The sequence below is a fragment of the Sus scrofa genome, chromosome 13 (genome assembly GCF_000003025.6).
Source record: "Sus scrofa isolate TJ Tabasco breed Duroc chromosome 13, Sscrofa11.1, whole genome shotgun sequence".
Classification (NCBI taxonomy): Eukaryota; Metazoa; Chordata; class Mammalia; order Artiodactyla; family Suidae; genus Sus; species Sus scrofa.
The window spans coordinates 82,478,259-82,503,425 of NC_010455.5; the positions used below are offsets into that span (position 1 = coordinate 82,478,259).

The window sequence follows — 25,167 nt, forward strand, 5'->3', positions numbered from 1 at the left end:
ATTAACACCCAAATATACAAAGAATCCCCACAAGTCAATAAGAAAAAGAAAACAAATGTAAATTAGAATAAAGACAAGAGCAAATTTTCACTAAAAAAAAAAAGGAAACCCAAATGAACTTAGGAGTTTCAACTCATTAGTAATTGTAGAAATGTAAATTAAAATTATAATGACATAGTGTTTTCCACTCACTAGATTGGTAAAATCTAAAATCCCCAATCCAACAACTGGAGAATAACAGGCATCTTTTTCAAGATGCATACATATATTGTAAATTTATAAAGAAAAAAGGGAACAGTAAATAACTGAGTATAAGGGTTATCTCAGCAGAGGGGGGATAAAGGGAGGGGAGTACATCTGTCTCTGTACTTAAATGAAAGTTGGCTACAAAAATGTTACTATTTTTACTGTCAGTACTACCTTATATGTGTTACATATATATTCTACTATATACACATATATGTGTGTTCTATTGTATATAGAAAATATTCCAGAATTTTAAAATCAGGCTACGAAAATGAAATAAAAATACTATTTTGACTCTGGAAGACTTGAAATATAGTCAAGAAAATAGAAAATCAAATCATCCCAAGATGATGTGGGTGGGTATTAATGCATCATGAGAACCAAAAGGACAGAGACATTAATTCTGCCTGGGAGATGTGGACAGGCCCTACGGAAGGAAGGAAATTTTGAGTCGAGTCTTAAAGAGTGAGAGGAGTTTTCCAGAGAGAGAGAGAAGCGTCCACATGAGGGAGACTAGATTTCCAAAGTGGAGTATGGGGTGTAGAGTATGGCCGTGGAGAGGAAGAGCACAAGAACACTGACTCTGCTCTCATGGGTGTGTCTATACCACACAGCCATTTCTGCGGTTAGGTTGAAAGCAAAATTGTTGCTGCTGTTGTTCTCGTTGTTTTTCAAGCCACCCCACAAGCCTGGCCCCTAAACGGAAAACTGAATCTCTGAAATAAATGAGATTGTGGTAGAAGCATGAAATGGTCAAGTACCCATGACCAGTGTGGGCCCTTCTGCCCTCAAGGTGGTGAGATCCCCCAGCTGACAGACTGCAGGTCTTACTGTGCACCCTCCTTACAAAGCAAACACAGTAAGCTTGTGACAGCGTTTGCAAAGCCCAAGAAAAATGTTGTGGTTATTCTGAGTAAACATAAGCATGGCTTTGAGAGGAAAATACATTGTAGATTTTGAGATCTGTCTAAATTTTAGAGACTTCATATCTAAGTACATTACACTGCCAAGGAAAGGTGGCATTTTTTTCTTTTCCATCAAACAAATGTAAAACAGAATAGACAGGAGCAAATTTTCACTAAAAAAAAGGAAACCCAAATGAGTTTAGGAGTTTCAACTCATTAGTAATTGTGGAAATGCAAATTAAAATTATAATGAAATATTGTTTCCACTGGCTAGATTGGCAAGATTTTAAATCTCCAATCCAACAACTGGAGAACAGGCATTCTTTTTTAAGATGCATACATATGTTATAAATTTATAAAGAAACAAGGGTATGGTAAATAACTGAGTCTAAGGGTTATCTCAGGACTCTAGATAACTAAACTGGCATCCAGCTTTTCCTCCGCACCCCCTTCTGTTCTCTGATAGAAAAACTAAAAAGGGAAAAGGGGCACGGAGGTGGGGGGGAAGTATATTTCTAAAAGGCAAGTGGCCTAAGAAAAGCAATCAGCCAGTAGGATTTGCAGCCTTCACAGCCAGTCAGTCCACACAGAACTGAATATCAGGAGGGAGAGCCTGAGCCACAAGAATTCCTTTAATTTTGACAACTTTCTTCCATTATTGTTAGAAAATCATATTTCCATTATCCAAATTCTCTAATAATTGCTTTTCTTTGCTCAGTCTTTTTCATACACCCTGGGTTTTGCTGAAAGAGTTTTGTGCTTGAATTAGGAGTGACCCAGTAAAGCAGGCAGAAGCCATGGAAACTTAAACTGACATTGTTTTAACTTTTAGCTGTTTTTGGTCTCTCAGCAGGAATCAGGCAAAGAATCTCAAAGGAGTCTACAATCTCTCAAAAGTGACAGTTGAAAAAAGAATGCCAGGAACCCCTCTACCAACTCTAGTCCTTGAAGAATAGGGGCATTGTATTGCATTGACTTTTTTATTAAGTAATCAAGTTTTGGAGGGTTTTCTGTTCTTCTGCTTCCATTGTTGTGAATGCTTTTGTTAATAAACCCAAGAAGGAAGTAGCAACTGACAAAGTGGGTTTGGAGTCAGACCTGATTGGAAGCCAACTGCCATGCCTTAGTAGTTTTAGTAGTTCCTTCATCCAAATAAATGTTCTGTAATTTTGTAACCCCCTAGTTTCCATTTCTTTATATTTATGAATAACACTGTATCAAACATCTTTGTATGAAAATGTTGGTTCCCTATGGCAGACATTATTGGCTGCTTACCTAAGAGTCATTCACCCTTCTTCCTGCCAGTAACACTCTGGTGCCGTGTAGGAGCCCCATCCATCAAGGCAACCTTGGTCCCTTTGTTAATGATATGTCTGGGGGTGTGCATGTGGTCCCATTTTGAACAATGAAAAGGGAAGTGTTGTGGAGGCTTCAGAGAAGGCATTTCTTGTGGTGCAGTGGGTTAAAGATCTGGTGTCACAGCTGTGGCGAAGGTCACAGATGGGAATCAGATTCAATTCCTGGCCTGGGAACTTCCATATGCTCCAGATGTGGGGAAAAAAAAAATAATAACTGAATGCACATTTTCTGAGGATGCATCAGTCAAGGAACACCTATTTCCAGAGATCCCCACTCATTCTGCTGTAGGTAACAGAAATCTGAATAGCTTTGCCTTAAACAAATCAGGGTAATGAGAACCCAGAAGAGGGCAGCTCCGACAGGTCCAGCAGCTCCATGATGCTATCAGAGTCGTGACTCTTACAATCCATCTTTTCAGCCATCCACGCCATGGCTGATATCTGGGGATGACCTACATGACTGGGCATGACAAACATGATGGCAGCCTCACCTTTAGCACAATGACTATACTCTGAGTGAGAAGAAACAGAAGAACAGAAGGTGCTGTCCGGGTCTACCTGTTTCAAGAGCTTTCTGGGAAGCCTCAGCTATCAACTGCTTCTGTCTCATCCACCAGGGCAATGTCACGTGGGCACCCCATGTACAAGGAACACAAGGGAGATGTTGTTTCCCTAGCCTGGCTTACTGACCCACGTGCCAAAATTGAGTTGTCAGCAATGTAAGAGTGAAGGATGGGTAATGAGAAGGCTACCCGCAGCTCAGCCATGTAACCCTCCGTCCCTGCAAATCTTCCATTATTGAGAAAGAAGTTCCTCGGTGTGTTAGTTATATGCTGGAGGTGGAGGAAATTACTCCAAAACATTATGGCTTAATACAACAAAGACATTATTATCTCACACAGTTGCTTAGGGTTGGGATTCTGGGAGCTGCTTAGCTGGGTGGGTCTCATGAGGCTGCGGGACTTGAAGGCTTGACTGGGTTTGAAGGATCCACTTCTAGGATGTCTTGCTCACAGAGCCCTTGGCTGGAGGCCTCAGTCCTTATCCCAGGGGCCTTTACCAGGGCTGCTTGGGTGTCCTCACTACATGGTGACTGGCTTTTCCCAGAGCCAGTGATCCAAGAAGGAGACAAGGAGTATGTCATGATACCTTTTACAAACTAGTCACACACCATCACTTCCACCATCGTTTATTTTTAGAAGTGAGTCACTTAGTCCAGCCCACACTCAAGGAAAGAACAATTAGGTTCTGCCTCAAAGGGAGGAGTAGATATATTTGTGGAGACATTTAAAAACCACCGCCTCTGGAGTTTCTGTCATGGTGCAGCAGAAAGGAATCCGACTAGGAACCATGAGGTTGCTGGTTCAATCCCTGGCCTCAATCAGTGGGTTAAGGATCCTGTGTTGCCATGAGCTGTGGTGTAGGTTACAGAGGTGGCTTGGATCCTGCGTTGCTGTGGCATAGGCCATCAACTGTAGCTCTGATTCGATTACTGGCCTGGGAAACTCCATATGCCATGGAAGTGGCCATTAAAAAAAAAAAAAAAAAGAAGAAGAAGAAGAAGAAAGAAGAAAGAAAAAAGAAAAAGAAAAACCACCACCTCTGGGATTTCCCATTATAGTTCAGTGGGTTAAGGACCATGAAGATGTGGGTTCGATCCCTGGCCTGCTCAGTGGGTTAAGGATCTGGCATTGCCAAAAGCCACAGTGTAGGTCATAGGTGCAGCTTGGATGCTGTGTTGCTGTGGCTGTGGCATGGGCTCCAGCTGCAGCTCCCATTTGACTCCTAGCCCAGGAACTTCCATATGCCACAGGTGCACCCGTAAAAAGAAGAAGAAGAAGGAAAAAAACTCTTCGCCTCAGGGGTAGAGTGCCCCTGGGCTCTTGTGCACCTTCTGACCTCACACCCTCCTTTGTTTCTCTTCTCTCCTCTGCTCACTTTCCCTTTCTTTCCCCTCTTCCTTTCTTCTTCTCCTCCATCATCAGTTCCCCTGGGTTTCCTCTCCTCTGGCATATGATTTCCTGTGTCTCCAGTAGCAGAACAGCCTCCCTCCCCCAAAACCAAATTCACCTCAAAGCCCTTCTAAGATTCTGGTGGCTGGAGTAGGCAGGGAGCAAGGTACAGGGATGAGGTGAGCTTATCCCAGTATTGATTCTGAGGGTACAATCAGGGCTCTGAGAACCAAAATGATCATGGAGCATCTACTTCCTTCCCACGCATAAATCAAAAGCCAAAACAATACTACACTGTAAAAGACAGATAATGAAGTTCAACAAAATTCTGACTTTTCCCAAAACTACCTTGCTAGAGTTTCTCCTGAAGTATGAAATATCAAAGTCTCCCCCTGCATTTGTCGTTATTGTTTTTTTGTTTCCCAGCTTGGCAAGAACTCAGAACTCATGCTTAATCTCTCCAGTAATTGAGTCCTTGGGAGTCACATCTAAAATGGTAACGATTGTGAAATGAGCTCTGGGCTGCTCTGACTTACAAATGTTTGATGTGTGAGGAATCCATAGAATACTTTCAAACTAGTGCCCATCCCACCCACTGCACCGGCTATCCCTGTGGTCCTGGCAGCCAGCATCTGCTGTGGCTCAGGTTGCTAGTTTGCTAGTTATCTCCCAATATCCATCTTCCCCTTCTGTAGTAACAGAAGCTCCCATTTTCAGCTGGGCTCATGTCTGCCTGGAATAAAGACCATATTTCCCAGCCTCCTTTGACTAGGTATGATCATGTCTGTAGGTCTGGCCAATGGAATGTAAGCAAAAGTGTCATACTTGATTTCTGGGAAATGTCCTTAAAGGGAAAGAATATGCCCTTCTTTATCCAGTTCTCCTTCCTTCTATCTGAAGCGGGAACAAAATGGCTGGAGCTCAGCAACCATTTTGGGCCATGAGATGAAAGTCACAGACTGAGGATGGCAGAGTAATAAAGTAGAAAGAGTCTGGATTTCTTGTAAACTTGGGCCTTCTGTAACAGATCTGGACTGCTTACCCCTGAATTTCATTAACATGAAAGGGAAATTAACTTCTATATTGTTCCAACTAGTGTTATTGGTTGCAGCTGACCCTGATCCTAGTGTTACATTTCCTTTACGAACCTGCCCACTGTACATAAGGACTCTTCATCTCCTCTCCTACGGTCTGTCTAGTCTTTGACCCTGGCTCTGTCCCTATCCTCTTGGGCTCTGGCCTTCCTGGTCACTCTCTGCTCCCTCAGCATCTAGTTTGAATCCTAGTTAGACATATCCTTCCTCATTGTGCTCCTGGTCATGTTTCGGGAAGGCTGGACTAGGGCTCAGCAGGGGAAGGAAAAGGTAGCACAAAGCAGACATAAACCAGGGGTTGCTGACTCACCAGGGTATGCTCACTGGAAAGTCTGTCCAAACGAAGGAGCCCTCCTTGCACTTCTTTACGTTCTCAATGGCTTTGATTCACTTTGTGCCAAAAATTCTTTCCATTAGAGACATTTAGGTTTAAAACATATACTTAAAAAACTATAGCAAGTGTGAAGGAATTACGTGACTACTTTCCATCTGAAGTTTATTGTGAATTAGTTTAATTCTAATTTTCTTTATTCATTCTTTTATTAAATTTTCATCAAGAGTCTATTCTATATCCTAAGAGAGTGAGATTATCTGACAGTTCAGGAGTCCCAAATGGGTCTCACTGGACTAAAATCAAAGTGTCAGCAGACCTGAGTTCCCTTTTGCAGGTTTGATAAAATCCACTTCCACACCTTTTCCAGCTTCAAGAGGCTGCCCACATTACTCAGCTCACATCCCCTTCCTCAGTTTTAAAGCCAGCAACCAGCAGTTGGGTCCTCAGTGCATTTCTCTGAACTTTCTTCTAATCACTATTCTCTCTGAGCACAGTTCCCCCACTTCATGTTTTCAGACTCAGGCTTGGATTGGTCCCGAATGGATAATCAAGAATAACATTCTAGGAGTTCCCGTCGTGGCTCATTGGTTAATGAATCTGACTAGGAACCGAGGTTGCAGGTTCAATCCCTGGCCTTGCTCAGTGGGTTAGGGTTAAGGATCAGGCACTGACATGAGCTGTGGTGTAGGTCGCAGACACGGCTGGGATCCCACATTTCTGTGGCTCTGGAGTAGGCCAGCGGCTACAGCTCTGATTGGAGCCCTAGCCTGGGAACCTCCGTATGCCACGAGTGCGGCCCTATAAAGCAAAAATAAATAAATAAATAACATTCCATCTCAAAGCCTGTAACTTTAATCACATCTGCAAAGGCGATTTTACCACATATGGCAACACATCTACAGGTTCACAGGATTGAAGCATGAATATGTTTGGGGGCCCCCAGATCCTTAAATTTACAAGCCCAAAAGCTGCCGTCCACAGCAAGGTTTCTTAAAATCCTTTTCCTCCCCCATTTACTTCCTCTGAAAGCTCCAACTACTTTTGCGTCTAAATATTCCCCAGAAACACCCCTTCACAGACAGTCCCTGAACTGCCTCCATTATCCTGGCGCTCCCCTTCCTCCTGGGGTTGGGGAGGGAAAAAAAAGTCAAAGGAAACCTCTCTAGTGGGCAGGAAAGTGCCCTCACACTGGTTTCTGCCTGTTGCTGTGGGATGTAACCACCATTTATGACTTAGTTTCTTTGGGAAACCCTGTTATGGGCTCCCGGTGCAGTCCACAGTTGACCTTAGCACAGTAAAGGTGGTGGCATCTATCCTTTGGAGACCTTTGCCCCCACCCCGACCATCAGTGCTCTACTAAAGTCCCCAGTTTTTGATCGCTTCTAGACTTCGTCCTTGCAGCACCATTGGCTGCAATGACCTTGACCCGCAGCCGGGACACCTGGCGTTCTCCAGGTCCGAGGCCAAGCCCCGACGAACCCCCACCCCCACCCCCACCAATATTTCAGCCACGGCCTCCTCCTCCAGCCCTCAACTCTTCTCCCTCCAGCTCCCGCCCGGCCCTTCACAGGTCACTGACTCTTTCCGGCATCCGCCCCTCGTTGCGCCCGCCCCTGGCAGCGGTCACCAAGGCGCCGCGCCAGCCGACGCAGGCAGCCGCCGGGTGAAGTACGCAGGTACCGCAGGTACCCGGCGCCCGCCCGAGTGAGTGCGGGGCGTAGGCAGGGGGCGGAGGGCGGGGGGCGGCTGGGAGCTTGCGAGGAGGACGGGGTTGCTCTGGCACCCGAAACTGTGAGGCCCCTGGTTGGATGCGCCAGACAGGCTGGGACCTGGCTCCGTAGAGATTGTGCTTGGGCCTCCCTTGCCCCACAGACACCGCCCTTCCCCACCGGGGCATCCCCAGGGCAGGGGCACCCGGCGCCCACAGCAGGGATTTTGGGCCTTGGCTGAGAGAATTCTTTTCGGAATCTGTTGAAATTGTTGCCTTGGGAGAAAGGAGCAGAAAGCAGCCCCTCCTTGCCTTCCCTCTCCTTGTCCCCTGGGAGCCAGCAGCTGTGGGAGCTGGGCAGGCAGGGGACTCAGAATGGGCCTCTTCTCCCTCTCCTCCTCAGGATAGACAACAGGGCCTTCTGATTCCTACTCACTCCCTCAGCCCCCACCCCCACCATCCCATCTCCAGGAAAGTCATAGCCAAACAGATGAGAAAACCTAGCATAGGGTGGGGTACCTGCTTCTTAGGCCTCCAATAAATATTCATTAACTTATTAGCCAATCAATGCTGGCCTTGAGCATTTAGGTAGATGCTAACCTGGGCCACACATTTACTGTATATGGAAATTACAGAAAGAAATGCTCATGATAAAATATTAAGTGAAATACGCAAGATTTAAGAGGGACTTAATAGAATATTTATAGAATGTATGTGTTGTACTTTGTACCTTAATAAATACCCAGAACAGGCTGTTGAGAAATACTTCATTTTGTGAGCAGAAATTATTGTATAGTACCTTTCTTAGTCAGCTTGGGCTGCCATAATAAAATACCAAAAACGACAGAGACCCGGTTTTCACAGTTCTGAAGGCTGAGAAATCCAAAATCAAGATACCAGTAAGGGAGGTTTCATTCTGAAGACTTGTCTCTTGTATTGTAGGTGATGGCCATCTCAACAGCCAGGGGTGGAGCAGCTGGGGATGAGACCTCAGGTGTTTTTTCTTATAAGGGCAATAATCACATCATTAGGGCTCCACCTTCATACCTCCTTTAATCGTAATTACCTCCTAAAGTTCCCATCTCCAAATACTGGGAATTAAGGCTTCAACAAAAGAATTTTTAGTGGGTGCAAACATTCAATCCATAACAGTATCTAATAGGTAGTACCTCAGAGTGGTTACACATTTGGGCCTGGAGCCAGGCTGTCTGAATTTGAATCCCAACTGCACCATTTACCAGTATCTGCCCTTAGGCAAATCTCTTAACCCCACTATGCCTCATATTTCCCATATGAGCATTTACTATGTGCCAGGCTCTGTTATTAGCATTTGTCATGAACTAATTCATTCTTCTTCTTATTAATCCTTTGTCATCATCATCCCCATGTTACTGATGAAAGAAACTTTATATATGTTGTCTCATTTAATCCTCACAAATGCCAAAGAGGTAATATTCCCACCATTCTTACAGCTTAAGAAAATGAGGTTCAGGGAAATGAAATTTATTACCCACAATCACCCTGCTAATAACTGACAGACACAGAATTCAAACCAGTTCCGCTTGACCCAAAGCCTGGGCCTCTCCCTTGCCACCCTCACAGTCTTCCATGGTGCCATGCCAGTGTCTGCCACTTGTGAGAGGTTAAGCATCACCTGAGATGCTTTTCAAAAATAATTCTGGGATTCAGCAGGCCAAGTTCATTTTCAGCCAGGGCAAGTCCCCTCTTTCCCTTCCTGGGCCTCATTTTTGTTCTGTGTAAAACAAAGGTTAGACCAGGCCAAGATGGCAAATAGGTCTTGGGTAGTTGTCAAGTCTGGTTGCTGTGCAGCAGCTGCTGGAGCATAGCTGGGGCTACAGTTGGGTGATAGCCATGGGTGGGGGGAGTGGTAGGATGAATAACTATCTGGTTTGCCCAGTACTTTCCTGGTTTTAGCACTCAAAGTCCTGGGACAGTTGGTCATCCTAGTGATGGCTTCTCTGTAAAGTCCAAACTACAGCTAATAATATTGTCATTTTCCCTTACTCATTCCTTGTGTCTCTGCATTCTACTGGGTTCACTCTCTTTTTCCAGAATGTTTTTCTTTTTTTTTTTTTTTTTGGTCTTTTTGCCATTTCTTAGGCTGCTCCCGCAGCATGTGGAGATTCCCAGGCTAGGGGTCGAATCGGAGCTGTAGCCATTGGGCTACACCAGAGCCACAGCAACGCAGGATCCGAGCCGCGTCTGCAACCTACACTACAGCTCACGGCAACGCTGGATCCTTAACCCACTGAGCAAGGCCAGGGATCAAACCCGCAATCTCATGGTTCTTAGTCGGATTCGTTAACGACAGGAACTCCCCAGAATGTTTTTTCATTTATGATGGGTTAAGTTGTTTTGTAGCAATAGGATACTAGTATAAAGTGATCTAATATGAAAATGTGAACTACTTCCAATAGCTCACATGGCATCTAAGAGATGTTGCTAGCTTTCCCTTGAGTATTTAACATATTCCAAAGTGCCCTATAAGTCTGCAGTGCCTCCATGAACCTCAGTACAGTTGGAGAATTGTGGCACTGAGACACAATGCATTTCTAGAGATAAAGAGGGATATTAAATAATGAAAAAAGGGTAGATTCCCCCAGGAAAATTTATCAGTTCTAAATTGGTAATCACCTAGTAATATAGCTTCAAAATATATAAAAAAAAATTTATGCTACAAATAATAAATGATAGAGAGGGCATGGAGAAAAGGGAAGCCTCCTGCACTGTTGGTGGGAATGTAAACTGGTGTAGCCACTATGGAAAACGTTATGGATATTCCTTAAAAAACTAAAAATAGAGTTACTATATGATCCAGCAATCCCACTCTTGGGCATGTATCAGGAAAGGACGAAAACTCTAATTTGAAAAGACGCGTGTAGCCAAATGTTGATAACTGCACTATTTACAATAGTCAAGACACAGAAGCAACATAAATTCTCATCAACATATGAATAAAGAAGATGTGGTCTATATATACAATAGAATATTACTCAGCCATAAAAAGAATGAAATAATGCCATTTGTAGCAACATGAATGGACCTAGTGATTATCATACCAAGTGAAGTCAGAGAAAGACAAATATCATATGATATCATTTATATGTGGACTCTAAAAAAAAGGATACCAATGAACTTATGTACAAAAGAGAAACAGATTCACAGATATAGCAAACAACTTTTAGTTACCAAACGGGAAAGGGTGGGGGATGGATGGGTAAATCAGAAGCAAGGGATTAACAGATACACACTGCTATATATAAAACAGAGAAACAACAAGTTTAGGTCCCTGTACTATACTGCATTAATGTAATATAATAAATTATAATGGAAAAGAATCTGAAAGAGAATATATATATGAAACTAAATCACTTTGCTATATACCTAAAACATTGTAAATCATATATACTTCAATAAGAAATCATAAAAATTTTCTTATTTTCAATAAGAAAAATAAAAGTGTATGAATTAATAGCAGAAATAGACAAATTTACACTTACATACCTCTCTCAATAACTGGTAGAGGAAGCATATATAAAATTCAGTAAAGGTAAATGTAATAGGGAACCATGGAGAGATTTAAGTAGAAGAGTCATATGATCTGACTTATATTTCAAAAACATCACTGGCAACTGGGTGGAGAACAGACCTAAGGGGGGCATATAGGCTGCTAGAGTCATGCAGGTAGAAAAGTAATAGTAGTGACAGCAAACAAGTGGTATTCCTTTTGATGTCTGCTTTTCTCTACAGCCCCTGTCTCCTTCCATTTTCTTTGGAATGCTCCACCAGGCCTGGATTCAACAAGGAGAGGCCCCCCCCCCGTTTTTTTGTCTTTTTGCCTTTTCTAGGGCTGCTCCCACAGCATATGGAGGTTCCCAGGATAGGGGTCTAATCAGAGCGGTAGCCACCAGCCTACGCCACAGCCACAGCAATGCGGGATCCGAGCCGCATCTGCTACCTACACCACAGCTCATGGCAACACCAGATCCTCGACCCACTGAGCAAGGCTAGGGATTGAACCCGCAACCCTATGGTTCCTAGTCAGATTCATTAACCACTGAGCCACGACAGGAACTCTGAGAGCCCTTTTTAATGTGAGATAATAAACACATGTTTTGACAGTCTCTAGCTAGAAAATTTCTCAAGTGGGAAAACAATAATTTCCATAAATCTTTGTCTCTATAAACCCAGTTCAGAGGCCTTAAGTTATCATCACATGGAGAGACCCGTTGAGTCTAGATAATTTAAAGGACAAAATCAGTACTGATTCTTGTGGCCAGCAGAATAATAATAACACTGGTAATAATAGTTTATTGCGCACTTCTACCATGTGCCAGATGTTGTGCTAAGTGCTTTATAAACTTACCTCATTTAACCCTTATGACAACCATAATCCATTTTACAGATGGGGAAATAGAGGCTGAAAGAGCTTCATACTTATCTAAGGCCATCCAGTGAGTCAAATGTTGAAGACAAGAATAAAATTCAGGCCTGCTCCCCTCCCTCCAAAGCCCACATTCTTAACTACTATAGCATACTGCCTGGCAAGAATTATGTTTGTAAAGGGAACTATGCCACTTTTAAATCAATTTGTCCTAGGAAATATTTAGTACTCATTATTAAGGTTAATTGTGTTCCTTTATAATTGAGTTCCATGAGTACTGTCCCCATTTTAAAGAATCTAAAAGAAAGAACCTGGTTCCATGAATATAGAAGTGGCAAACTGAAAAATTCTGCTCAGCTGTCTCGATCCTGATTCCCTTACTCCCCTTTTAAGACTAGTGAAGCACTTTTACGATTTTCAGAGAAGGATGTGCAGCAGTATTTGCCAATTTTTAGTGGGGAAGGTGTGACCTACTCCTTAAAACGACATTTGTGTGTTAAGTTTCAGGGCAAGTTACTGTTTTCAGAATCCAAGGGGAATCTAACACCTAAACAATGCCACGAGAAAAGGAAGGAAAACGAAAAACTAAAGGAGCACTCCTGCCCATCATTCCAACTCTTAAAAAGTTCCTGAAAACGTATGAGAAGTATTGTGCACAGACTCAGACGTCTGTGTGTCCAGCCATCAAAAGGGACTTGAAAACCAGCATCAATAATGAACAAATTCTCAGGAAGGTGAGTGTATCCTCTCCTTTCCTTATTTTTCCCTGAAATGAACTGACTAGGTTTTCAGCCAAGGAACATGAGCTCCAGTCCCCTCAAGCCTAGAACTGGGGGTGCTGCCCCCTCTGCGTTCCTGCCTGCATGCCATCCAAAGCCTGACTCTGGCACCAAGGTCTGCTCAGCATTTCTCCCACCTTCCTGCTCCTCCCTCCCAACCTGCTCATCCCAGGCCTTCCAGCAGGGCTGCCTTTTCTCACACTACTTCATCTCCCAAGTGGCCAACCTGCCCCTCCTCCCATTCTACATCTGGAGAGTCCAGCTCAAAGCCACCACTTTTGTCATCCTTGAAGGACCTCCCTCCCCTAGCACTCCTGACCCCTCCGAAAGAATGTCTCCTTACCTTGACAGCTGAGTGTCCATGCCATACGGCCAGACCTGCACACAGCCACACCTCCTATCTCAGAGTGAGGTCAGCAAACACATAATTTGGATTTGGGGGAAAAAAAACCTGATGTCATATCTTTTCTGAGATTAAATCTAGGGATGGGGTGCCAGGTCGGGGAGAAGAAAGACCAGCTGTGAAACCAAAGGGTCAACTGAAGAAGGGGCACCTGACAGGCCAGAAGCGGAAGCCTGGCACCCAAAGTCAGACTGTCCAGCTTTACAGCTTTTCTATTACCAGCCCAGAAAGACAATGTTTTGATAATCACATACCTACTGATATCCTAAAATGCTGAATGTTAAACCAGACAACAAATTAGAATAATTAGAGACAGATGCTTTAAAAAACATTAATGTGATTTTGACACAAATCCATTCTACCCATATCCTTCTTGAATGAGTTTTTGGAGGTGGGAGGGTGATTATATTGCACCCCACACAGAGAGTTCCTCTCCGTCTCCCTCTTTCCCCTGAACTTCCACTTCCCAGGGGAGCAGCCCTCCACTCCACCCCCTTTTGTCCCTGCAGCCTATGCTGCAGCAGTGGCAATGCCAGATCCTTTAACCCATTATACTGTTCTAACCTGCATCCTGGTGCTGCAGAGATACCCCAATTCTCTTGCACCACAGTGGGAACGCCCCAGGTCTTTCAAATTCCTTCTTTTGTAGTTGCTTCTTGGGCTTCCCACACATCTCCCAATTCATCCTAATGAAGGAGCTTCCTGGAGCCATCTTTTTTGTGGTAAAATAATTACTAAAAAATTATTTTTTTCCCTGGCCTGGGAACTTCTATAGGCCATGGGTATGGCCAAAAAAATTATTTTCCTAAGAGTCTTTATAATTAGCCTCTACAGCTTAATCATAAGAGATAATCATAAATCTTGTTCAAATCTATAACCTCCTTGGCAATGTTTTCCAAATATTTTTAATTACAATCATCATCAGAAATATAATTAATATCATGACCTCATATATAAGTCCTAGGGTGAATCAGTATGACCATAAGAGCTGTTTATATTGGGTGGGCTGTCTTGGCTGGGTCTCCATTTTGATTTTGTTTATTTGTTTAATTTGATTTTTGTTTTATATCCATTTTGATTTTGAATATCACTAAATAAAAGTCTCATGAAACAATTATTCTTTACTGCATAAGATACACTCAGGTAATGTTTTTTCATTTCTATTTCATTAAAGAAAGGAAAAAAAATGGTTGCAGCTGCTAAATTGATTTCCTGACCCAATAAGGGAGAGTAACCTGCTGGAAAAATCTCTGCCCTGTGCTGAATTTTTACCCCAATGCACACCTGGTCAAAAGTTAGTAACTATTTTAAATGTTTTGCTGCTGTCTAATGATATTATTTCTCCACATATTAGGATACATGGACATCTGCTTATGACACCCACTTACAGTTTTTTTCTTACTTTTCAGTTTGTACTTGTAAGACCTGATGACTCCCCGCCAGGCATCCTACCAATTTCCTTGGAACCTTTGCTCATGACAGTTCAGGATGAGTGTTTCACTCTGGGGAGAGAGATCTGCATTTGGGGCCTTCAACTGAGCAACCCAGAGATGGCCAGACTCGTGAGTCACGCATTTTAAAAACAGTTCTTCAGTTAACCTTAAAACTGAATATAGCATATTACATCGTGTGTTCCACTTGTAGTTCATTTGGTTGTTGACTGATATGCTATAGAGTTTTCTTTTAAAAAAAATTTAATGAAATGTTTCAAACTTACATAAAAGTGCAAAAAACAATAAAACTGGCATCTGTGTACCCACAATCATGTAATATACTTTTTAAGAAATGAAATACTAAAGCTTCATTTCACTTCTTTTCCCCCATCTACTTCCCAGAGGTACCACGAGCCTAGAGTTGATGTGTATCAACTCCACACGTTTTTATTTTTTATTTTATTTTATTTTATTGTCTTTTTGCCATTTCTTGAGCCGCTTCTGCGGCATGTGGAGGTTCCCATGCTAGGGGTCAAATCGGAGCTGTAGCCGCCAGCCTACGCCAGAGCCACAGCAATGAGGGATCCGAGCCGCATCTGCAGCCTACACCACAGGTCACGGCAACGCCGGATCTTTAACCCACTGAGCAAGGCCAGGGATCGAACCCACAACCTCATGGTTCCTAGTCGGATTCGTTAACCACTGAGCCATGACAGGAACCCCTCCATGCATGTTTTTATACTTTTATTACATATGCATGTATGTTTTACTTACATAAGTGGAACTGTACTTTGCGTATGATTCTGTGAATTACTCTTTTACTCACATTATGTTGTCAAGATTTCTCCATGCTAATTAATTTTGAATGTTATCATATCACATACTTCATTCTTAAATGATAGTTTTGCTGGATATACACTTATAGATTAACCATAATTATTTTTTAATTGACCTTCCACTATTGTGAGTGAGAAGTCATATATAGGACTTTACTTCTGAAAAGGGCAAATTAGATAATTCAGACCAATCCTTTCACTGAGGAGAAGATAAGCAAGATAGGAGATAAAGAAACTTGATTCTTACCTTACATCATACCTCAGAATCAACTTCAGATGAATTATAAACTTAAAGGCAAAATAATCAAATTTCTAGACAATAATATAGAAAAATACCATTATGAGTCTGAGGTGGAGAAAAATTTCTCAAACAGGACACAAAAAGCACTAACTAACCATATAAGATTTATAAGTAGGATTCCATTAAAACTAATAACTTCTCTTCATCAGCAAGCACTTTTAAGAAAGTAAAAGGGCAAAAGTACCATGAGATACCACCTCACACTGTTCAGAATGGCCATCATTAACAAGTCCACAAATAAATGCTGGAGAGGGTGTAAAGAAAAGAGTACCCTCCTACACTGTTGGTGGGAATGTAAATTGGCAAAACCACTATGGAAAACAGTATCGAGGTACTTCATAAAACTAAATATAGAATAACCACATGACCCAGCAATCCCACTCTTGGGCATGTATTTGGACAAAACTTTCCTTGAAAAAGACACATGTACCTGTATGTTCATTGCGGCACTATTCACAATAGCCAAGGCATGGAAACAACCTAAATGCCCATCGACAGATGAATGGACTAGGAAGATATGGTATATATACACAATGGAATACTACTCAGCCATAAAAAAGAACAAAATACTACCATTTGCAGCAACATGTCTGGAACTAGAGACTCTCATATAAGTGAAGTAAGTCAGAAAGAGAAAGATGAATACCATATGATAGTACTTATATCTGGAATCCAATATACAGCACAAATGAATCTTTCCACAGAAAAGAAACTCACGGACTTGGAGAACAGACTTGTGGTTGCCAAGGGGGAGGGGGAGGGAATGGGATGGATGGGAGTCTGGAGTTAATAGATGCAAACTATTGCATTTGGAGTGGATAAACAATGAGATCCTGGTGTATAGCATAGGGAACTATATCTAGTCACTTGTGATGAAACATGATGGAGGATAACGTGAGAAAAAGAATGTATGTATATGTGTGACTGGATCACTTTGCTGTACAGTAGAAAATTGATAGAACACTGTAAACCAACTATAAAATAAACGATAAAATAAAAATCATAGAGAAAAATAAAATGTTTAGATACTGCTTTGAAAGAAAAAAAGTCAAAGGGCAAGCCACAGGCCTAGAAAAAAAATATTTGTTACATACATAATCATAAAGGATTCATATGCAGGTTATATAAGAACTCTCATTCATCAATACGTAAAGGACAAATAATTCCATAGAAACATGGTCAAAAACTTGACTACTTGACTAGGTGCTTTACAAAAGAAGGTATCAAATAGCTAATAAACATATAAAAAGGTGCTCAACTTCATTAGGGATGAGGAGAATGCAAATTAAAAACATGAAGAGATACCACTATATGGCCACTGAAATAGTGAAAATAAAGGCAAATTACTAAGTGTCAGTGAGGATTCTGAGCACCTGAAATTTTCATACACTGTAATGGGAGCGTAAATTGGTACAATTACTTTGGAAAACTCTATCACAGTATCTACTAATACCAAAGTCTATAATCCAGCAATTCTCCTCTGTAGCCATGTACCTGGCATAAACTGGGGGTGGGGAGAGGCACCAGGAGACATATGCCAAAATGTTCTTGGAAGCATTAATCATAATAGCCAAGAACTGAAAGTAACCAAATGTTCTATCAATAGAGAATGGATAAAGAAACTGTGGCATATTCATATAGTAGAACACTGTATAGCAATGAAATTGTACTTACTACAGTTATTCAAAAATAAAATATGATGACTCTCACATAGTAATGTTTTACAAGTGAATATATATTGTATGCTTGCAAAAAGCTATAGCATTTGATTATCGTAAAATTAGTTTCAGGAGTGTGTGTGTGTGTGTGTGTGTATGGCTCGCTCTCCTGTACAGCAGAAACTGACAAAAAATCAACTATAATAATAAAAAATAAAATGATAAAATTACTTTCAGGGAGGAGGGGGGAAGTGCAGATTGGAAGAGGACATTACTGTCCATTTTTCTAGTGTTTTGCCTTTCAAAAAAAAATCTCATTTCTCTGAATGTTAAACTTCTTTTAATAGTTTAACAGTCTAACAGTTTCAATAATCTGAATTATTTTGGAGTCTGATATTGCTCACTCTTGCTTCTATTGGTTCTTATGGTGACATTTCTTTGTGTGTTTTTGTGATTTATTTCTTTACTGTAAACTCATATTTCCTGAGAAAATAGTTGTGGCAATTCCTTGAGCTCTGGTTTGAAGACAGCTTTCTATAGAGAGGATTTGCATTTGTTTCTACCATATACTCAGGGTGCTACTATCTCAATGCTACATGAAATTAAATTCTTGAGCTGAGAGTTTGTTGAACCATCCAGGTGATGTTAATTAAGGATGCAAACCTGCACTAAGGCTACTTTGTGAGTTCTCAGGGGATGTATTTTTTTCCCATATACTCAGTATCAGTTTGAGATTTTCCCTGGGATCTTCTGGGGAAGGGAGAGTTGGGTTTATTTCTAGTTCATCTTTATGCTAAGGGCTTAGCACTACAGCCCACTTTATGTTTTGGGCCACACCTCTAAGGAATATTTCCTATTGGACTCCTCACCTTGGAGTCTAATGCTTTAAAGATGCTCTCAAAGGGAAAGCTGGCTTCAGTGCCGTGCATACCCTCTAAGGTTCTACTTTCTCTTATTCACTGACTTTGGGTATTCTTCACTAACCTGCCAGTCAAGCAACACATTTTAAAAACATATTTTTAAAACTTTTAGAAGAATGCATAAAGGAAAACCTCATGATATTGGATCTGGCAATGCTTTCTTGGATATGACACTGAAAACATAGGCAACAAAAGAAAAACTAGATGAAGTGGACTATGTCAAAATGAAAAACTTCTGTGCTTCAAAGGACACAATCAACCAAGTGAAAAGGGAGAAAATAATTTCAAATCATATATCCGATAAGAGGTTAATATCCAAAATATATAAAGAGCTCTTATAACACAACAACAACAAAAAATAAGCAACCTGATTTAAAAATGGGCAAAGAACTTGGAGTTGCCAATGTGGCTCAGCAGTAACAGACCTGACTAGTATCCATGAGGATGTGTGTTTGATCCCTGGCCCTGCTCAGTGGGTTAAGGACCCGATGTTGCCATCCACTGTGATGTAGGTTGCAGACATGGTGTTGCTATGTATGTGGCATAGGCCCGCAATGTCTGTGGCTACAGCCCCAATTTGACTCCTAGCCTGGGAACTTCCATATGCCAAGGGTGCAGCCCTAAAAAGAAAAAAAAAGGGGGGGGGGAGGACTTGGACTTGAACAGACATTCTCCAAAGAAGATAAACAAATGACTGATAAGCACATGGAAAGATGTTCAACATCATTAATCATTAAAGAAATACAAATCAGAACCACACTGAGATACTATCGCATGTTGACTAGGATGGTTACTATAAAAAAAAAAAAGCATAGAATGATATAGTGATGAGGGTATGAAGAAATTGGAACTCTTCCCACTACTGGTGGGAATGCAAAATGGTACAGCCACTATGGAAAACAGTATGGCAGTTCCTCAAAAAATTAAAAATAGAACTACCATATGATCCAACAATGGGTACATACTCAAAAAGAATTGAAAGAAGGTCTCAAAGAGATATCTGTACACTCATATTCATAGCAGCATTATTTACAGTAGCTAAAGATAGAGGCAACCCAAGTATCTATTGACAGAACAATGGTTTAACAAAATATAGTATATACGTACAATGGAATATTTTTCAGCCTTACATAGGAAGGACATTCTGACATGTTACAATGTAGATGAACGTTGAATAACTCATGCTAAGTAAAATAAGTCAGACAGAAAAGGATAAATACTGTATCATTCAACTTATATGAGGGACCTAGAGTAGTCAAATTCATACAAAGTAGAATGGCAGTTGCTAGGTGCTGGGGGAGGGGAGAATGAGAGCTTTTGTTTAATAGTACAGTTTAACTTTCACAAGATGAAAAAATTTCTGGAGATGGATAGATGGAGGGTGATGAGAGTTGCGCAACAATGTGAAAATACTTAATGTCACTAAACTGTACACTTAAAAATGATTAGGATGGTAAATGTTATGTGTATATGACCAAAATTCAAAAATAAATTTTACAAAATATTTTAAATAGAAAAAAGAACTTTTCATTGTTTTTATTCAGATGGTCATTCAGGGTATCCAGTCCATTCAAGCGGGAAAGAGAATGCGGTCCACGCATGTTAAAAGTGACCCTTTGCAGTTAAAACGTAACCCTCTTGGTAATCCGGAGGCTGCTGAGGAATTCTATTGGAGGTGGCTGTGGCCTTGCCCAAAGCAGTGCTGGTGCCCCAGGGAGTGACCCTGCAAACCACTGGTTGAGACCTTCAGGACCTGGTCCAGAGGTTATTTTGCGCAGACCAGTGTTAACATCAGCAGTGATGTGCCACATGGCCTCCTCTGTCTGAAACAGGGCTTTAGAAATCCAATCTAGCACTCAAACTAGACATTCTCTCATTAAAGAGACCTCAGGCATCAGCTCTGTAGTTAAGGTTGCAAGGGTTTTTTTATTCTCAACCAAGGTATAATTTGGAATCCTGTCTCTGACCAACAAACATATCATTACCTCACAAAACCCTAAATCCTCCAAACTCTGCCAAAGCCTCTTTTAGGCTGAAATTCCGAACTGAAGGAATCCTCAGTTTGTGGTGATTCTAATTGCTAAAAGCTGGTCATCATGATTTGTAGCTTTAAATACCCTCTCTTATCAGTTAGGTAGGGATTTAACTGCCGTTGGGGTCCTTTGTTTCCAGAGATGACCTTGCCATAGGCGTATGCTTATATTGTGCTATATCTTATATCATAAAGTTTGGTGTTTCCCATATAATTGTTCAATGAGTCTTCTTTTTTTTTTTTTTTTTTTTTGCCATTTCTTTGGCCGCTCCCTCGGCTTATGGAGGTTCCCAGGCTAGGGGTCTAATCGGAGCTGTAGCTGCCAGCCTACGCGTCTGCAACCTACACCACAGCTCATGGCAACGCTGGATCCTTAACCCACTGAGCAAGGGCAGGGATCGAACCCGCAACCTCATGGTTCCTAGTCGGATTCATTAACCACTGTGCCACAACGGGAACTCCAATGCGTCTTCATTTTAAAGGGAAATTATTTTGTTTTCATGCCACTTAGATAACTAGAAAGTTATTTTGGAGGCAGAAATTTTGAGGTAATTAACATAAGTGACTTTTTATTCTATTTTATCTTTTTTAGGACTGCACCTGTGGTAGGTTCCCAAGCTAGGGATTGAATCAGAGCTGTAGCCTCCGGCCTACGCTAGAGCCACAGCAACATGGGATCCAAACCACTTCTGTGACCTACACCACAGCTCACAGCAACGCCAGATCCTCAACCCACTGAGCAAGGCCAAGGATCGAACCTGTGTCCTCATGGGATGCTAGTCAGATTCATTTCTGCTGAGCCTCAGTGGGAACCCCAACATAAGCAACTTTTAAATAACATATGAAAACAGATCATATTTGTCTTCATGGTGTCAGCACTTTTTACCTTGTGTTCTCAGGCTTTGCTTTTGGAATCAAAGGGGTGCACCACCTGCCCATTTACCACCCTGGAACTCATTGATTGCAAGATGGATCTGTGGTCCCTGGGGAGACTTGGGAAGGCTCTTCAGTCCAGCAGTTTGCAAACTCTTGTTCTTGATTACTGCAAGTAAGGTGGAATGTGGGGTTCCTTCAAGGCCCTTCCTGCAGTTGGCTAGGGGTGGCAGAGACAGGGGAAGGCAATGTCCTGGTTCCTTGTGTCTCATCAAGTCACTGCTGTAGGACACACCTCCTGAGAGCTCATGTTCCTGAGTCGCTCGTCATTCTTTCAACAAATATTTGTTGAAGACCAGTTTGTGTAAGACACAGCACTTGTGCTAAGGAAGGTCTAAGTGTATTTAAGGCAATGCCATTGTCCAAGGGAGTCCTTGGTACAGTAGATGGAGGAGACATGACTTTGATTGTGTATAATGCAGGGTAGGCAGTCTGAATATTACAGCAGATATCCATGTACATTTTAGTGGTAGTTTGGATAAGGGAAACCACCATTCCCTAGGTGATGGGTCAGTGTTCATCAGGAGAGAGGGGAGTAAAGCTGTGGTGCTAGAGAAGAGCAGAGAAAGTCCTTTAGAGGGCTGGGCACCAAGTGTGTTGGGGGGAGGGTCAAGGGTAGTGATAATAGTGATAATAACACCACCAGCTAATGGTTATTGAGTGCTTACTGTGTGCCAAGCACAGTGCATGGATTTTCTCATTTTTTTCCTCCCAACAGTAGATATATATATATATATATATATATATATATATATATATATCACTACATAAGCTATACGATGCATAATGACAGATATGTATTACTTCTATTCCTTGACTATAGATGGGGGATAAACTCAAGGGGATTAATTGGCTTGTTCAAAGCCATTCAGCTCTTGGGGATTGAGCCCAGATGTGAATCCAGGTGTCTGAATCAGAGCCCACCTCTGATCCATGATTCTGGATTGCTGGAACCTATAATTTACCATCCATAAATAATTTCAAGCTGCTTGTGTGAGCTGGGGTAGGTCATGCAACCTCTCTGATCGATAACGAGATGATCTCTTCCACTTCCCATATCTATGATTCCATGATTCTTCTCATGGAGCCAGGTGGTGCCTTGTACTCAAAAGGCCAGTAGGCCATGAAGTGAAGGAGATGATTCATGCCTGAGATGACCATGACACAAAGGCCCTATTAAAGACTATGGTCTTACTAGGATCTTGGTGGTGACAGTGGACAAGTCCATCAGCAAGAGCTGGGGAGAGCAAGTATTCTGTGAAGGTTCTCCAGCTTTCTGAAATACTGGAACAAGCCTTAGTTAGGATTTCCTAACACAGGACAGCAGAAGGCCAGGGTCCTCAAAACACCAATGCAGTGAGTGCAGGATGGGCTAGAGTCTCCCCAGCTCCCCAACTAGACCAGGCAGAACTAGCCCCACTGCTTAGTGACGCCTCTGGACTCAGGACCCCTCTAGTACAGAACATGGACCCAGAGACCTGTGCTGGGGAGGAGAGAGAAGGATGAAAGAAGGAATACCCATCTTTAGGAAACAGCTTATTTTGATTGTCAGTGGAAATCTTGCTGCTGCTAAGACATGTAGAGTTATTAACGTTAGGTAGTTGCGAATCAGTGCCGAGACCTCAACACTGGTCAGATGCTGATTACCAGCCTCTGAGGACTGGAGCTCTTTCCTGGCCATCTTCCCCGACAGACTGTGAAGTCCAGGATCCCCCTTTTTCTCAAATACAGTTGCATCCCCAGGTAAGGCTGGAAGATATTCCTCTTTCTCATGCGTAGCCACATTCCCAATTAAGGTTGGAACTACCTTAGTAGAACTACCATGGTAGCTAGCCTTCAATAATTACTTGTTGAACGAAGTAATAAGTTTTAAAAGTTATTTCTGTTAATACTTCTCACTTCATTTTAAAGTTCAAGCCTTGACATTCCAATTTCCCTGACGATATCCCTTTTACCTCACTGGTCCTCAGCTTCTTAATACCTACCTACCCCCAGAGGCTGTTGCTGGCATGAATGAGATGATGGGTGTGATTTCATTTTGCGAACTCTAGGGACTCTGCAGTGTAAGGTGAGGAGCAGCTTGGGACCAGGAGGGCCAAGAGGCTGAACTTTCCTGAAACTGCTCTGGATGTGGTTTAAAAGGCCCCTCCTTACAGAGTCTGGTACTAAGGGGTCTTGCCAGCCCCCTTGGTCCCTGCCAGCTGGGCCACCTCATCTGTCTTCAGGATCCACAGCTTGCTCGCTCTTTGCACCCTTAAACGGGCGCTTCAAATAGTTCTCTGCTCCCTTTGCCCAGGAGGCAGACTCCAGGTCCCCCTTCCTCCTATGCAGGCTGTGCCCCTCAATCATCCTAGCCCACCCCCACAGTCAGCCCTGGCCCTGGAAGCTCAAACTGAGGACCAGCAAAAGTTGCTCTAATTGCCCTGGGGAGTGCCTTCAAATTAAATAATCCAATGGGTGACATAGTTTTAAAAATTACTTATTTGCTCCTGTCATTTCTTTTTTAGATTTGGAAATGAAGAAATTGAGAGGATTTTCTCAGGCCTGGAGAACAACCAAAGGCTTCAAGTCCTCAGCTTACGTTACTGTGGTCTGGGGCCACAGATTGGGCCAAGGCTGGGCTCTATCATATGCCAGAGTGCCATTTGGTGAGGGTTCCCTGCTTCCCCTCCTACATCTTGGCACTGTTATGTCCTGAGTTATATAACCAGGTACTTACAGAGCCTACTAGCCCAGGGACGCCCTTGATTTTTCTTTATGTTTTTAATCTTTCTTCCCTCTAGTTATTTCATTTTCTTTTTCTTCATTATAATAGAAAGATCCTTTTAGTTACGCTGAGAATCAAGGATGTCGCGCTAAATGCATGCTTTGGCCAGTTGATGTTACTAGGTCCATTTTTTATGACGTGGTCTATTATTATTTATTATAATTTTTTATTATTTTGTAACTAGGTCTACTATTTTGTGAGGTAAAGATCTCAAATAAAATTTGAGAAAGTGGAAAGAACACCAAGTGAACAGTGTATTTCACTCCTTCCCCAGTGAGCTGCACCTTGATGGCAATTACTTGCAGTGTTCTGGAGCTCTGGATCTCCTCAGACCCGTAGCAGAGTATGCAGAGATGCAGGGGAAAGACCAGCCAGCCACTTGCTCACCAGACCCTAGGCATCCCCCTCAGCTGCTCCAAGGTAAGCAAGGAATTTGGCTTTACACTCTGTTGGGGCCACTAAAAGAAGGAAAATTTTGCTTTGCAATGAAAAGTAGTCTTCCCAGTGATCAATGGAGGTGCCTCTTCCTGAGAATGTGTGGAAGCAGAATAAAAGACCCCCAAAGATGTCTCTGTCCTCATCTTCAAAACCTATACCTATGTTACCTCAACACTGCAAAAGGAACTTTGCAAATATGATTAAGTTAAGGGTCTCAAGACAGGAGGACTTATCTTGGATTATTTGGTTGGGTCCAGTGTAATCACAAGGATCATTATAGGAGAGAGGCAGGAGGGTCAGAGGCAGAGAGAAGGAGATGTGACAATGGGAGGAGAGGTTGGAGCGGTCATTTGTTAGAGCAGTATAGGAAATTAGTACAGCGTGTTAACCAGCACTTTTTCAGTTAAAAGTGAAAGCAATTCAAACAGAATTAAAGATATATAGGGGTTTACATAACTGGCACGTCTACAGGTGGAGCTGTCTTCAAAGATAGCCGACTCCAGGAGCTCAAATCATGTCATCAGGAGACCCTGAGTTTGCTGCTCATTACTCTACTTCCCTTCTGAGGGTTGGCCTTCTCTCCCAAGACAGTTTTCCTCCAAGCAGGAATGGCAGTTTATACATGTGCCAGTGGTCCCAGGGCTATATCATCATGACTTGTAATT

General features: G+C 42.2%; 1 protein-coding gene and 1 long non-coding RNA gene across 5 annotated transcripts in view; one reads left to right on the forward strand and one right to left on the reverse strand.

The window, feature by feature from the left end:
- Positions 1-25,167, reverse strand: part of LOC102160777 — a 106,334-nt gene that overhangs the window by 36,152 nt on the left and 45,015 nt on the right. The gene's annotated exons all lie outside the window — the stretch shown is intronic.
- LOC100515582 overlaps positions 7,454-25,167 on the forward strand; it is a 59,510-nt gene continuing 41,796 nt past the window's right edge. Inside the window, exons 1-6 of one of the 4 annotated variants that reach the window (XM_021069547.1) lie at positions 7,454-7,593; positions 12,504-12,736; positions 14,594-14,746; positions 21,264-21,412; positions 23,805-23,945; positions 24,339-24,484. In XM_021069547.1, the coding sequence (XP_020925206.1) occupies positions 12,557-12,736; positions 14,594-14,746; positions 21,264-21,412; positions 23,805-23,945; positions 24,339-24,484 (769 nt within the window). In that variant the 5' untranslated portion in view covers positions 7,454-7,593; positions 12,504-12,556. The other 3 variants (XM_013982099.2, XM_021069546.1, XM_021069548.1) reach the window with 3 other exon arrangements.